Source organism: Lontra canadensis, unplaced genomic scaffold (genome assembly GCF_010015895.1).
Source record: "Lontra canadensis isolate GAN:19392208 unplaced genomic scaffold, GSC_riverotter_1.0 scaffold108, whole genome shotgun sequence".
Taxonomy (NCBI): domain Eukaryota; kingdom Metazoa; phylum Chordata; class Mammalia; order Carnivora; family Mustelidae; genus Lontra; species Lontra canadensis.
Window position 1 is genome coordinate 1,989,337 of NW_022631102.1, and position 16,246 is coordinate 2,005,582.

Sequence of the window (16,246 nt, forward strand, 5' to 3'; positions counted from 1 at the left end):
TTCATACCTCAGTGGCTTGGAATGCTTTCATGTTTGGCTGTGTTTTGAAAATCAGCGTAACCATGGTCTTAGGGTACCACATCACACTGATCAGGCTGTTACATCTCTTTTTTTTTAAAGGATTTATTTATTTGAGAGAGAGAAAGCATGAGTGTGTGCACATCGGGGGAGGAGCAGAGGGAGAAAGAGAATCTCAAGCAGATTCCCCGCTAAGCACGGAGCCAAGTGGGGGGCAGGTGCTCGATCTCACCCCGAGACTGTGACCCGAGCTGCAATCAGGAGTCTGATGCGAAACCGACTGAGCCACCCAGGCGCCCCAAGGAGTTCTATTTCTTAATGGAAGCACCAAGCACCACCCCCAGGACTCACCAGCAGGTGTCCCAGCGTCAACTGCTCCGGGCAGCCTTCCCCTTCATTCCTGCAGTGGATCTGAAGAGCGAGAATCTCTCTCTTGCAGCAGTTATCCTTAAACACCTGAAACGGGCAGACGGTCATTTCAGAGGATTAATACTGCTTAATCTCCACATGCTGCTACTTCAGAGAAGGCAAAACCACTTTTAAAAAATCAGGAGAGCATCCCTTAAGTGGACCTCAGAAGGCATTAAGGACCATCTTAATTTCTAATTTCTAAAGTAGAATGAAGGAGATGTTCCCACTAAGAGTCACAATTTAAATAATACAACCTTAACTACCATCTTTTATTAGATAAGCCAAATGAAAACAAGTTATACAAAATAATTAAAGATCACTTTAGAGCATCCAAATACTCTGAGTCAACTCTGACATGATCTCAAGGTGGGGACGCACCAGGACCAGGTTCGTATTTGGACTCTGGGGACTTCCAGGAGCCAGCTCTGTGGGGCAGCCATGGGTGGACTACACCTGCCAAGGGACAAGGGCAGAACCCACTATCACTCAATGCCTGTGTAGGTCACTTGGTAAAGAAATACAAAACTACTGTAGAAGATCGTATCTTGCAGAAGGTTTGTAAAACATTTTAGTCCTTTCTCCTAAGGTTATGTCCCTCATAAATCATTTTCACCAAAAAGGAGGCAGTATTAGCCTGCTACTAAAAAAAACTCCCCTTTTTTAAATAAATAGTGCAGTGACTGAAGTTAATCCAATAATGAAAATCTTTCCCTTTGGGGGCGCCTGGGTGGCTCAGTCTGTTAAGTGCCTTTGGCTCAGGTCATGATCCTACAGTCCTATGATTGTGCCCCGCGTTGGGCTCCCTGCTCAGTGGGGAGCCTGCTTGTCCCTCTGTCCCTCCCCCTACTCAAATAAAATCTTTAAAAAATTAAAAAAAAATGTTTCCCTTTGAAAATGAAAACCTTTCTTTCTTTCTTTATATTTTCCCCTTAGAAAACAAGGAGGTTCATTCTTTCCAGCAACACAGTCTAGACCATCTTCGTCTTCGGCATTTCTAAGAAACTCCTATATGTTAACACTCTGTAACAGTGAAAAAATAGACAGGATCTTAATATGCCTTTCTCAACTCCACAGGCAAAGAAATAGAATCAACAGCTGTTAAGAGTTAAAAATAAAGTAATTTGGAGTCAAATCTAATCCTTCATAAACATGACCTTTTTAAAAACATACTAAAGTCACCAAACAGGTATTTTTAGCCAGTGGGAAACAAACTTCTTTTTTGTGGCATTAAGTTTCTTAAGTCATTTGAGTTTAACTTTATGGATACGAAGCAAAGATTGGCAAAGTCAAAACAGTTAAAGTACAGAATTTAGAGCTGAGATGATTTACTACAACTGTCCCATTACATAGATGAGGAGCCTGAGGCCTGACAGTGACCAGCGGACAGATCCTGGTCTCAAGCCCCCTTTTCCCATGAGGATTCAAGGCATTAGTTGCTGTCATTCACGATGCTCCAACAAAACTAGTAATTCTTCTCCACTTACTAATGCCATTGAAAAATAGGGATTATAATTCTGAACAGTGAGACAGACCAGGTCCGTTGTTTGAACCTCTACCTCGATCACGGGGGTCAGACACACATTAATAAGTTAGTGGCCATGCTAAGATCAGGGGTAGCTGGGTGACCTGTTTTCTCAGAAACAAGCCCCTCCCTTTGACAGAGTGCAGCCTGCAGCAGCGGTAAACCCGGGGAAGACGAGGGACGTGTATGGTGCCAGCTCCATCTCTAAGCTGCCTAGAGGAGTTACACGAGGAGCCCTTGTTCAGGCAGCAGAGGGGCCTCCTCTGCCGGAACCCCCAAATCCCTGCATTTGCCTGCACCGCCCTGACCGCAAACCCAATCTGAAAAGTGCTCTGGACACAAAACCATAGAGCAGGAATTTTATTGCACAATTTAATGACCTACATTTAGAAAAATTGTTGTGTTCATCAATCAAAATATTGGTACCACACGTTTTTATTGATATTTTAAGTACTTTAAGAATGACTCATTTCAAACTCAAAGCGTGCCTAGCGGGGTTTGCCAATGCGTAGATGACCAGAGGTGCTGTTCCGGTGCGGGGAGTGGGGGAAGGGGTGTGGGGATCAGAGCCCCAGGACGGAAGCTGGTGGGCGGCCCCCTGAGGCCCCCTCTGAGACTCTGCCCTACCAGGAGCGCTCACAGGTACACGTAATCACATGGCAGGGGGAGGGTGGAAATCCCACATCTGTCTAATGAGTGGGAGGTGCTGCACAGGGGCAGACAGAAAGCCAATCCCGCTGAACTCCTGAGACTGGCCGGATGCCAGCTGTCTGGGGGCGAAGCCTGAGAGGATGGCCTGCATCTCCACATTTCACCCCCACAGCCCTCCCGAGGTGGGGCCGCTATTGTCACAGGCAAGGACACAGGTTCAGGAGCTGAAGGTCCTGGCCAGGGTCACCCAGCTGGGCAGCTGTCCTGCCTCAACCCTGCAGCACCCAAGCTCAAGCCCCAAGACACCACCAGAGCATGCCCAGAGCACCAGGTGCAAACCATGGGCCAAGCAGGACCGAAGCATTTGAAAAGGTCATTTATTAAAATCCCAAGAATACCTTATCTTTAATGATGCCTTCTTGACACGCAGTACATTTTGGGCTTGAGGAGCTGAGGGGAAAACACACCACGAAGACATTAGATAGAGCGGAAGTCCTGTTCTCACTTGAACCTTTATGGTCAACCTGGTGTGCGAAGTTCACGGCCGCAACCAGAGGTCTGGGATGCCGCGGCGAGCTGGGTTTCAAATATGAAGCCACAGGAGAAAAGGGCTCAATTTTTTAAATGGTAATTTTTCCCAAGGAAGTTTTTAAGCAGCACAGCTGACATCAGTCCCACTTGGAAAGCCCCTTTCCATTAAAAGTGAGATTTTATTTCAGAAACCAAAACTAGCCCTCCGTGAGCGGCTCTGTGGTGTGAGCGTCCCCAGCTGATTAGGAGGGCCTAGAGGCAGTCTTGCTTTCTAAAAACAGCTAGTACTTTCTCCAGAAGTTATTTTCTGTCACAATATACTGAAAAGCCAATGCAATTCCACGGTTAACTGGAGAATTTAACACTGGCCCTGTCTAAGGAAGTCACTGTCCACCACATCATTCTTGCCCCCAAACACAGGACAAGAGCCTCTGCTCCCAAGCTGTCCTTTTTTGGAACTTGATTCTAACCCCATCTCGTGCCGGAAATCACCTCCTAGAGATTAAAAATAAAACAAAGTTTGAGCCCTCTCTACTTCCATGGCCCTTGCCCTAGACAGCCAAGGGCTCCAGGAGTCCAGGACAGGAAGGTCGGCGGAGGCTTTGGGGAGGTGAACACGGGGTTGGACACGTGTCCACCAGAGACCTGGGCAGACTGGGAAAGCTTCACAGGCCTGGGAAGCTGGGCAGGAGAACTAAGGGCTGATGAGAGACAAAATTAATGTGTTTCTAAATAAAAGCTTTCATTTAGACTATAATATGAAGCTTGTGCTAAACTGCCTTAATCAGAAGACTCTTTTTACATCCTTAGACCCTGGGGTGAGTGGCATTTGGGTGGGACCCCCTGATGCCAGCAAAACACGGAGCAGGAGGAGAGCCAAGTACAGAACAAGGAGGAAAATCAGAGGAGCTCTGGGTACCAGCCCCACCCCAGCCCCGTGGCCAGCAGGCCTCCCCCAGCCCAGCACGCAGTCCAGGTTTGCACGTAGGAAACCGCAGGTGCTCTGAGTCTGCTTGGCCATCACTAAGCTTGACGCAAGAGTCATTTTAGCCACAAGGCAGGGAAAGCTAAGCTCACTGTTTGGATAAGTGGATAAGACTACAGCTGGAAGGACCTGGGGGAGGATGACAGGGAGGGAGGATGCCTGCAGTGCCATTATCAAGGGCCATGCCCTCAGTGGTGAGTCAGGAGAAGTGGGCAGCCTTCCCAGGCCCCTGCGCCTGACCCTGGGGACCAAGTCTGACAGCATCCTGCCATGACTCCCAGTGCCCAGCACCATGCCCAGAAAATACCTGGGGAGGAACTAAGACGCTTTCTTGGACAATGCTGTTTGTGCCGTCAAACTCCGGCCTGCCTCCCTGACGCCCTCTGTGACTCTTAAGGTGGCACCGATGCTTAGCCGACAAGGGCTTCCAAGGCGCCAGTGTGTGCTTTCCTGACTGCTGAGTAAGCATGCACACACCAGATTCCTACCCAGGTGGGGACCTGTCCAGTCCTCCTGCTGACCTGTCCTCCTCAGCCTCTGCCTCCCAGGAGCACCTGCACTTTCAGGGCTCCCCACCATCTGCACGGAGAGGGGACACTGTGGCACAGGACCAGGTGCTTGGCAAGCACATCGGGAGGTGCTTGGCGGGGAGGAGACAGAAATCTGTGGGATGGGGCTGGGCAGGCCAGGCTGCGAGTCCCAGAACGCTGGACAATTCAGGGATGAGGTTCGACTGAGTTTCCCTAAGTAATTCACAGGCGAGGTCCGAGAATTTCATCTGAGGGTCTCAAGACATTTAAGCTTTAGAAGGCACTGCTTAGAGACGCGGCAGCGGGCGGGAGGCGGGGAAGCCGCTGGGCCACAGGCCTACCTCAGCAAGGCAGCCATGCAGGTCTCGCAGAACCGGTGTCCGCACTCGGTCTGCTTCGGGTTACACAGCACCAGGCGGCACTTCTCGCACTTGTACTTGTCCTCCACGGTCTTCACAAACCTTTCTTTGTAGCCTCCTTGCTCAGGGACGAAGATGGACGTGCTGGCGGCGCCGCGGTCGGGGTGCAGCTTCAGCGGGGGGTTGGGCGGCAGGGGGCCGGGGGGGTCCAGCTTCTTACTTGGCTCCATTTTAGGGAAGAGAAATTCTGTGGGGGGAAAACAATGGTCCTGAGTGAAACACTAAACCGTCATCCTGTGCAAGGAGAAGAAACACAGCTTTCGGGATGGAAAAGTGCCGGAGCGCCGTGGGGTTTTTCAGTTTAAGTAGCGCGCGAGAACCCTCCTGACCTCACTGCATGATGGGAACAAGACATGAGCAAATGGGCATCTCCCCTTTCGACATCGGCCGAACGTGACTGTTGACGTTACTGGGCAAAAAACCTCTAAAAGGTACTGGTTGTGTCATTAAGGTTCCTTGAACTACAGGTAATACTTGGCTGTAACTTAAAAGTTCTGCACATCATTCTGATATTTTGGGCAAAGCAACAGTCGTTCTCAGCCAGTTTTATTTCTTGGTTCTCCCCACTGCCAGTAATAGCCCCGTGATGTGACTCAGGGGTGGCCTGCCACATGGTGTCACTCACTCCAACCACAGCGGGCACAGTTTGGATGGTGTCTGCAGACTCATGTGATTCCTGCCCCTGCCGAGACCCCACAAGTGTGCCCACGACACTCCAATCTGGGTGCGCTGTGATTGGCACCTGCTCTTGGCGCCCGCGGCCGGCCTGACCCCACCTCACCCCCCCCCGCCACCGCCACGGCGGGACCCCACGCCGTGCACCACAGGGCCTCAGGGTGCACCCGCTGGCATCTACAGCAGGCAGGCCCCTCTCGTGCCCGGGATGGAGCTGGTGGAGGGCACGCCGGGACTGAACAGGTCTCCTGTGCCCACAAGAGCAGCCGTCCTCCTGCACATGGCGACAAGTGCGCAGATGGCTGGCTCCCACCTGCAAGTTCCCAGCAACAGGCCAAATGAGCAGCTCCTAGACAGGAGCCAGAGCGACCGCAGGCTGCACGGGCCTCCAGCTGACGTGCACAGCAGCACATCTGGCGAACCTGCAGAGGAACTTCTCTCAGAGCTCACCAGGTCTCTCAAAACTACAGTGTTTCTCGCTCAATCCACTTATTCCTGCTAATTACAAAAATAAGGACTAAATTCCTTCTTCTCACAAGGCCGCGAGCGTCTGTGCCTCATTCCGTTCCCTTTTCTTCCCAGTGCAAGGCTGCCGTGGGCTGGTCTGGGGCCTGGCCGGCGCCCTCGGAATGACCAGCGGGGGCGAGGCAGACCCTCACCCCAGGCCACGGCATGCTGGGTGCAGAGCCCACCCTCTAGGGCCTTGTTCTGCCTCTTTATGAGACTGTAGGAATGAACGTCTCTTGACTAGGGCTGCGCAGAACGCCAGCAGCTCAACATCTAACAAATAAATGAACTGGTGTTCTAGCCACTCTCAGGCTGGTTTTAATAAAATAGAACATCAGTGTGGCAAAGAGTGGGAGCTTCCTGCAAAATCCATTTATGAAAACAAAAAAAGCTTTCGAAATGGCCTCAGAAGGCTAGCAGCCCTTTGTGCACCAATTTGCTGACCAGAATCTTATTCATTAAGACGCCGAGCAGTGAGGTGCCTGCTGCTTACCTTGTCTATCTGCCTGTCTTACCTTCTGCAGATGCTCTGGGTTCACCGCCCCCTTCTCAAGGAGGCTCACCCTGGCTAACCCCACTCACCAGGCCTGCTTTGCCCTACTGTGTTTTTTCTATGGCACTTCCCACCCTCTAACTCTACAGCTTCTTGTTAATTGTCTCTCTCCTCAGGCAGAACGTAAGCTCCCTGGAGACATGGGTTTTGTTGACAGACAAACCCCAGGTACCCAGAATAGTGCCCGATGTGCAGAAGGTCCCCAGTGCACATTCGCTAACGGAGGGAAGGGTGACATCCGAGCCACTAGTACCAAGCTGTGTCTCTATGACAGGAACACTCTTTAGCTTGTAGATCTGGTCTTAGAGCTTCCAGCCTTGAAAATCTCTTCTTAGATTATAAACTACTTATGACTTTGGTTTAGTATCTTAGCCAATAGTGTGTAGGAAAGCTATGTGTTCAATAAACAGTTTTTAATGAGAAATATCTGATTGCTGGGGCGCCTGGGTGGCTCAGTTAAGCATCTGCCTTCAGCTCAGATCATGACCGCACTGTCCCACGTCAGGCTCCCTGCTCAGCAGGGAGTCTGCTTCTCCCTCTGCCTCTCCCCACCACTTGTGCTCCCTCTCTCTCAGTCTCTCTCAAATAAATAAAATCTTCCCCCCCAAAAGAGAAATATTTGATTCTTTAAAGGTAAATTCCTATTTCAAACCTGACAGACAATCAACTTTGGATCAAACTAATGACCAATAATAAATATTTATTTACCTATAACATGCCATACTCTGGATAAAAGTAATGAATACAGCTTGGGAACTTTTGTTTTTGTACGTTACTTAAGACAAGTGAACAGATGCAAACTGTATCCCGGGTACCTCAAAGAAAACATCAGAGCAGCCCCGTGCTGACGGGCAGAGGGCAGCCCACGGCCAGCAGGTCTGTCCGGACTTTCCCGTGAGGCAGATGCCAACGTGGCCATCTCTGCAGTGGGCCACTGAGGGCCTCTGACAATCCTACCCAGCATCCCTGCATCTCGTCACACGCACAGCCCATTCCCGATCTAGGCTGCGGGCTGGAGAATGAGCCTTCAGGGAAGGAGGGAAAGACGCCTGCAGTGCTTGGGCTGCAGGAACCAGACACCAGACTTCCTCTACCTTATATTCACAGGGGAGGACCAAGCAGCATAAGCAGATGGTCTGAACATGAAATGTCCAGAATAGGCAAATCTATAGCGATAGAAAGCAGATTCGTGGCTGCCAGGCCAGGGGAAGGGGAGCGTGTACTAATGTGCATGGGGTCTCCTGCTGAGGGCATGGAGGTGTTTGGGGACTGGATAAAGGGGGAGGGTGCATAGCCTACAACCCACTGCTGAACCAGACACTTGAAAGAGATGAATTTTATAGTATGAGAATCATATCTCAATTTAAAATCTAAACAAAAAGTAATATAAAATAACTGTTCAACTGGGGCGAGGGGGTAGGGAGAGGGTGGTGGGGTTATGGACATTGGGGAGGGTATGTGCTATGGTGAGTGCTGTGAAGTGTGTAAACCTGGCGATTCACAGACCTGTACCCCTGGGGCTAATAATACATTATATGTTTATAAAAAAAATAAATTGAATTAAAAAAATAACTGTTCAAAATGGTTCCATTTGGATTTGGTTAATTTGTGACATTTATATATAGTGGCACATGCTCTAAAGTATAAGACTCTAACACTAAACTATACCTGCCCAATGCTGTGGTCAGTGACAGACATAGGGGAGCAGAGAAAGACTTTCATCCATATTACAGCAGATTTTATTTATTTATTTGACACAGAGAGAGAGACAGTAAGCAAGAGGGAACACAAGCAGGGGGAGTGGGAGAGGGAGAAACAGGCTTCCTGCGAAGCTGGGAGCTTGACACGGGGCTCGATCCTAGGACTCTGGGATTGTGACCCGAGCCGAAGGCAGGAGCCCAACCAACTGAGCCACCCAGGCGCCCCTTTCCATATTATAACAGCAGGTGCCCTCAGAAAAGACTAAAACATGGGGCTTTAAAGTGCAAAGAATAAGGACCAGATCCTCTGACTGCAAATACCCAGAGGCAGACGCTCTCTTCTGGAGCTCTGTGAGAGTGTAGAAGACATCCAGAAATGGCAAATGCATGTAAAGAAAACATGTCTTCTTTCTCCCTCCACACAAACCGTGTCACACATGCAAATGAATCAACAGCTTCATCTTGGGGGCGCCTGGGTGGCTCAGTCGTTAAGCGTCTGCCTTCAGCTCAGGTCATGGTCCCAGGGTCCTGGGATCGAGCCCGCATCGGGCTCCCTGCTTGGCGGGAAGCCTGCTTCTCCCTCTCCTGCTCCCCCTGCTTACGTTCCCTCTCTCTCTCTGTCTCCATCAGATCAACACGGGCATATACAGGTCCACTTTATTATTCTGAAGGCTGCATATGGCACTCCACTGGATGGTTTACCTTAATTTATATAACCAGTTCTTAGGCTTGTTTGATGTGTTGCTATTTTTAAAAAAGATTTTTTTACAAGAGATAGCAAGCAAGCGAGAGCGTGTGAGCATGAATGCAGGAGGGGCAGAGGGAGAGGGAGAATCCCAAGTAGACTCCCTGCGGAGCACAAATCATGACCTGAACCGAAATCGAGTCAGATGCTCAACTGACTGAGCCACCCAGGCGCTCCTGATGTGCTGCTATTATGAACAACCTGCAGTGAACATTCCTGAACATAGGCAACCATACAGCAACAGAAATACTGGGTCAAAGGTGATGTGCAATTTGTGGTACTATAATCACTGCCAAACACTTCCAAAAGGTTGTACATTACATATTTCCTCCCAACATTTACTCAACTATTAAACAAATATTTTAGAGAACAGCCCATTTCACTCAAATACTGACAGTTCCCACTTTACTTCAGCCTCGACTTTTCTGAAGAGTGTTGCTGGCTACACGGTTGTACGAACATCAGGGCTCTCAGCCTGGGAATGCCAGTGTCAGGGGGGCGGGGGGCAGGCCCACTACCTTCCTACATGGGTGGGAGAACCTTCTTCTAGGAGAGCAACTCGGCAAACGTTTGCCAAACCAACCACATTTTACTTCAACAAATACAACTGGGCACATACAACATACGCAACTCTGTGCCTCACACATCGGGGACACAGGGATGAAGTAGGCTAGGCTGTCCCCATCCTTAGAGAGCTCTGAGGGAGTCACGAGGAGGTGAGCACTCCAGGGTGAACAAGCACAGGATGTGAGCACAGCAGTTACAAAGGGCTGCAGATGCAGATCTTGCAAAGAGAAAGACGTCACATAGGTTTTGGCGAGATCGGGGCTTCAGGAGTTGGACTGGAGGTATCAGTTCAGTTCCAACAGAGGAGGACCAGAAGGAGCACCAGCAGACACAGCACTGTTAGGCGGTCATGGAGGGGAACCTGGTGTTAGGGGTTCTGGGGGAGGAACCAGCCAGGCAAGATATCTGGCACTGAGCGGCCTGGGTGGTAAGACTGCTTCAGGGTCCTTCCCTCAGGGGGATCCTTGGGGATAGCACTGATCCTCAGGGCCTCACTTCTCTTTACCTCAAAAGCAGATACTAGCCCTAAGGGTCCTAGCACTATCAGGCATCACTGTAATATTTTATGTTGAGTCTGCAGACTCTGCTGCACTGTGTACAGAGAAGACACATCCTCCCGCCAACGGCGGCCAGGCAGCCTGACAAGGACTGGGTTGTTTCCCCATCTTACTTAGACACCCCCAAGCCTTGTTTTATTTTTTTATTTTTATTTTTTAAAAGATTTTATTTACTTGACAGACCGAGATCATAAGTAGGCAGAGAGGCAGGCAGAGAGAGAGAGAGGGGGGTAAGCAGGCTCTCCACCAAGCAGAGAGCCCAATGTGGGGCTCGATCCCAGGATGCCAGGACCATGACCCGAGCCTAAGGCAGAGGCTTAACCCACTAAGCTACCCAGGTGCCCCCCAAGCCTTGTTTTAAAAGCCCCTTCTCAGCAATATGGTAAGAAAAAGATATAAAAGGCGTCAAGATCAGAAAGGAAGAAGTAAAACTATTTCTATTTTCAGATGACATCATCCTGCATATACAACTCAGGAATCAACTAAAAACGAGTTGAACTAATAAACTTATTCAGCATAGTTGCAGAATAAGAGATTGATATATAAAAGTCAATTGTGTTTTTATATATTAGCAATGAGCAACCCAAAAATGAAATTAGGAAAATGATCACTTATTTTTTTAAAAAAGATTTTACTTATTTATTTGAAAAAGAGAGAGAGAGATCACAAGTAGGCAGAGAGGCAGGCAGAGACAGAGGGGTAATCAGGCTCCCCGCCGAGCAGAGAGCCCAATGCTGGGCTTGATCCCAGGACCCCGAAATCAAGACCTGAGCCAAAGGCAGAGGCTTAACCCACTGAGCCACCCAGGCGCCCCAAACGATCCATTTATAATAGCATCAAAAAGAATAAAATATCCAGGAATACACGTAACCAAAGGAGGGCAACATATGTGTATTGAACATTACAAAACATTGTTGAAAGACATCAAAGATGTCCATAAATGGGAGGCCAGCCTGTGCTCACAGGCTGGAAGACACAACACCTGATGAGACAGCCACACTACTCAGATCAGATGCATCCCAACCCTTATTACAGTCCTGGCTGGTTCTTTCTGCAGAAATTAAGAAGCAGAACCTAAAAGTCAGATGGAAATTCAGGGGACCCAGAATAGACAAAACAATTTCAACAAAGAACAGAGCTGAAAGACTCACACCTCATTGTTCTACAACTCACTACAAATTAGTCAGGACACTATGGTACTGGCATTAGACGTACAGATCAATGAAAGAGAACTGACAGTCCAGAAACGATCCCTCATGTTTATGGTCAAGTGATTATCGACACGAATTCCACAGTCTTCTCAATGGGGAAGGAACAGCGTGTGCTCAGTGCCAGTGAACTCATTGTCGTCATGGAACAAAGAAGGCCTCTTCCTGGGTGCTCTCTTTGCAGCTCAAGGGCTGCACTGGTGGCTACCACTGCCTAGATAGCCATGTCCTTCCCTCCCAGAGGAGCCACACAGCAGAGCTCTGGCACACAAAGTATTGTTTCAGGGAGGACAGCTGGGTGGGCTCTAAGACCTCCCTGGCTGGTATCCCTCCTTCCTTCAAAAAAATGTATTAGGTGACACATAAACAAAATGACTGTGTGCATGGGGCACCGGGCTGGCTCAGTCAGTAGTACACATGACTCTTAATCTCAACGTTGTGAGTTCAAGCCCCAAGTTGGGTGTGGAGCCTCCCTAAAAAAATAAAATAAATATTACATACAAGACCCAGGAAAGAATACAACAACCAAAAAGGCCCCAGAATCCACAACATACCTAACAGCCACCATCTCCCCATGTGCTTCCTCAGCCGTTGTCTTGCCTCTCTCTGGAAGTCAACCTGAAGTTCGCACCTCTGGCTCTTTTGCTATCCTATATATTTTTCTTCTTAAACAATATGCTTTTGCCTGTTTTTAGTCTCCCAGAATGCTATCATACCCGATGTACCCTCTGCCATCAGCACTGTACACTCTCACCCGTGGCTGCTGTGTGTGGTAGTTACACTTCATTCATTCTCACTGCCGTGTGATAGTCCACAGGTGACCTAGCCATTTTCTGATCACAGTTGCCCGTCCTCGTTGTTACAGAAAGCATGCTCTGAACATCCCAGTACATCTGTTCTGGGGCCCTCGTGTAAGTCTCTCTAGGGTCTGTGCTCTAGATCACAGCAAACTGTGAAGTCTGCAGTCAGATCTAGCCAGCAGCCAACTTCTGTTGGGTTATGGCTACCTATTGCCTACTTCCTTGAGCCAAGAATGCATTTTAGATTTTTAAAGGGTTGAACAAACAAATGAAACAAAGGCAACTGTATGACAAGGTCATAAGGCCTAGAATATTTACCATCTTGCCTTTTACAGAAAGTGCCTGCCAGTCCTCGCCCGGCACTCTGCATCTAGCGCCAGAGGGACTGCGGAGGTTGTACGCACAGCCAATTTACAAGCGAGGGCCAAACTGCTCTCAAAAGCAAAGCAGCATAAATGTTTCTGTTAATCCACATCCTCACCAACACTTGGGTTCTGCCAACCTAGCACGTACAATGGTCTGTTTTCTTACTCTGATAATTAAAAAGCTTTAGCATCTTTTCATACATTCATAGGCTCACGGGCCACTTGTGCTTTTCCGTCCGCGAAATGCCTGATTGTGTCTCTCTGCCATGTTTTAATTGGGCTATTATCTTTTACAATACTGGTTCGTGGGGGTTACCTACATACTGACTGTTAAACCTACACTTGTCTATGTCTTCCCCCAGTCTGTGGATGGCTTTAACTTTATTTATGTCCTTTAAAAAAGAAAAGTTCTTAATTTTAATGTAGTCAAATTCATCCATATCTTGGCCTTTTAAAAAGATTCATATTATCTTACAGGTGGTGCTGATGAGAAAGGGACAACAGCATATATGAAACCAAACTAGAAAGCAGCTCTATTACAAAATGTTTTCAAAAGAAGAATATTATGTTGAAATAAAACTAACAAATAAGTCACTATGTCAAACAGACTCACAGTGCTCAAGGGAAACATTCTTCCTAAGTAAGAGCTCTTCGAGTCAGAGTCCAGACTCGACATGAGCCTTGAGTGGGGCCCATGGGTCAGCCCATGGCCTTCTGCATCAGTGAGATGGCCGATGTGGGCCGCAGCTGTCGCAGGGAAAACAGGAACTAGACACCTCAGCAGGTGCCAGGACTGGTGGACAGATGAATACTCTCAGGTTTACTGCTGATCCCAGATTCTACCAGCCATCCATTGTCACTCTGAAAAGTTAGTTCTGATTTAAAGTGTGAGAATCATCTAACCACTTCTTAAAACAACTAGGACAATAGGAACGATGTCTTTAAGTCTTAAAATAAGACAAATACCCACCTATTGTGTCCTAAGGAAAAGGGAGTTGGATTTGGAAAAACCACCATTGGAGGCAAATTCTTCATAATCAGCTCAGAGGCTGACAATCAGGAGCTTTCGTAAAGCTGGATAGTAATGTGGTGATCACTTTGAGGCCATGTATAAAGTCATGCAGATGGAGACACCATGGAGTGAATCTGCTTCAGGTTCCCTTCCATCTATGTAAGAGGGAGGGGAGAAACCTCAAGATCACCAAAGGAACCAAAACTGCCATCTGCAGGACCAAGTTCTCAGTAGCAACATGGGAGAGCACAGTTTTACCAGAATGCCCTCTAACCAACAGGTACAAAACAAATATGAAAAATAATTTACCTTTTATCTTGTTTACCTCCCTAAGCCATCTTAAATCCTTTCTGAAATCATGTGTACATAAAGTTAGGCAAACTCAAAGTTGGTCACAGCGTTAAAACCAGACTAATGAGTGGGATCAGTGAAAATGGCTGGGTAAGAAACTCCAAAAGTCTATCTTTCAATGAAAGCATGGGGAAAAAACCTGGCAAAACCCATCAGACACAACTTCCTTGGGACCTTGGAAACTAACTAAAAGCTTGAAGCAGTCAGCAGAACACTTAATCACGAGAAACTAGCTGAATCTTGGTAAGAAGAGTAAGCTCAATGGCATTTTACCCAATCCTGAACCCAGGAGCGAGGATGGTGGCCTGGAGGATAACAGTCTGTGATCCCAGGACAGGTATCTGGCAGGAGATGGAGGGGTAGTGGGAGAAGAACAGACCTCATTTGCAAAGAATTTCAGTGGTTTGTTTTGACTTATCTAGAAGACCAACTCAAAGCACTTGGCTTTACCTCAATTAACTCAGATTTCCCAGTGCTTAGGTGGCTACCAGTGGTGGTGGTAAGGGTGGGGGGTGGTTACTGAAAACATTAAGGGGCAAATTTATTAATCACCACTGCCTGGAGTAATCAGTAACAACTGAGGGAAACAACAGATTAACCAAAGCAGCAAGAAGAAAAGCTGGGATAAAGGACTCTGACTAGCTCCAATGTGTTTCTGGGAATCTACGAGGCCACACAAATGCCCAAGGCTGTGCGCATGCTCAGGAAAGACCTGAGAAGACCTTAAGCCTCTGGCTGACCTTCAGGTTCTGCACAGAGAAAGTGAATGGTAAGGAAGAGTTGTCGAATGCCCGCCTGTGTGTTGAAAACACTCACAAAGACTCCATCTGAAAAGACTCGAGACAATTTTGATTGTAGGCACTTAAGGAAATCTGTGTCCAATCATGAGCTGAATAGTATGCAAATGGAGAGGAACTTCAATGACTGCACATGATAAAGAATATAAACTTTACAATCTTAGCTCAATAATTCATTATACAAACAACAATTATAACAACAAATCCTGGGGAGGAGGGAGAATCTCATTTACAGACTTGCCACATTATAATATTAAAAATGTCCAATTAAAAAAAAATTACAAAGCTTGCAAAGAAACAGAGAAGTATGGCCCATACACAGGGGAAAAAGCAAGAAATAGAAACTGTCCAGGAGGAAACCCAGACACTGGACTTATAAACACTTTAAATCAGCTATTTTACACGTATAAGGAAGCCATGTCTAAAGAATAAAACCATCAGAACAATGGCCCAAAAAACAGAGTATCAATAAAGATAAATTTTTTTAAAGAAAAAAATAGAAACTCTGGAGCTGGAAAGCACAAAACTGAAATGAAAAACTCACAACAGGGGCTAAATAGCAGAACTTAGCAGGCGGAAGAAAGAACTGGAGAACCTGAAGGTGAGTGAACTAAGTTTATCTAGTCTAAGTTACAGAAGGGAAAATACAACAAAGAAAAATGAACAGAGCCTCAAAGACCCATGGGGCATCATCAATCACACCAACATATACGTTAGGGGAGTTCCAGAAAGGAGAGGAGGGAGAGAAAGGGTTGGAAAGAATATTTGAAGAAACGGGACAAAAAACTTCCCACGGTTGCTGAAAAATAATTGATTGATTGATTAATTAATTAATCTGCACATCCAGGAAGCTCAACACTATATAGGCTAAACTCAAAGAAATCCACAGTAATGTACATTATAATCAAACTGTGGAAAAACAAAGAGAAAATTCTGAAAGCAGCAAGAGAGAAGCTACTCCATATATACAAGGATTTCCTTAATAAGAGTAAAGTTGGCATCTCATCAGAAGTCATGGAGGAACTGGGTGTGGTGCATACACAATGAATCTTGGAACACTGAAAAAAATTAAACTCAACAACAACAACAACAAAAAGAAGTCATGGAGGACAGAAAACAATGGCATAAAAAAAGACAATGGCGTGACATGTTCAAAGGACTGAATGAAAAAAAATCAACTAAGAATCCTACATCTAGCAAAACCGATCTTCAAAAATGAAGAAGACTCTCAACAAAAAAAAACCAGAAAACTGGGGCACCTGGGTGGCTCAGTGGGTTAAAGACTCTACCTTCGGCTCAGGTCATGATCCCAGCGTCAGCAGGGAGCCTGTTCCCCGCCCCC

At 47.4% G+C, this 16,246-nt stretch overlaps 1 protein-coding gene across 3 annotated transcripts in view; it reads right to left on the minus strand.

Moving 5' to 3' along the window:
• The window catches only part of TRAF3 (TNF receptor associated factor 3), a 49,479-nt gene that overhangs the window by 22,811 nt on the left and 10,422 nt on the right, over positions 1 to 16,246 (minus strand). For all 3 annotated transcript variants that reach the window (XM_032839616.1, XM_032839617.1, XM_032839614.1), the window contains 3 exons: positions 4,990 to 5,254; positions 3,001 to 3,052; positions 370 to 474 (listed from right to left, as the gene is read on the minus strand). In XM_032839616.1, the coding sequence (XP_032695507.1) occupies positions 370 to 474; positions 3,001 to 3,052; positions 4,990 to 5,237 (405 nt within the window). In that variant the 5' untranslated portion in view covers positions 5,238 to 5,254. Of the gene's footprint in view, positions 1 to 369; positions 475 to 3,000; positions 3,053 to 4,989; positions 5,255 to 16,246 lie in introns of those variants that run through there.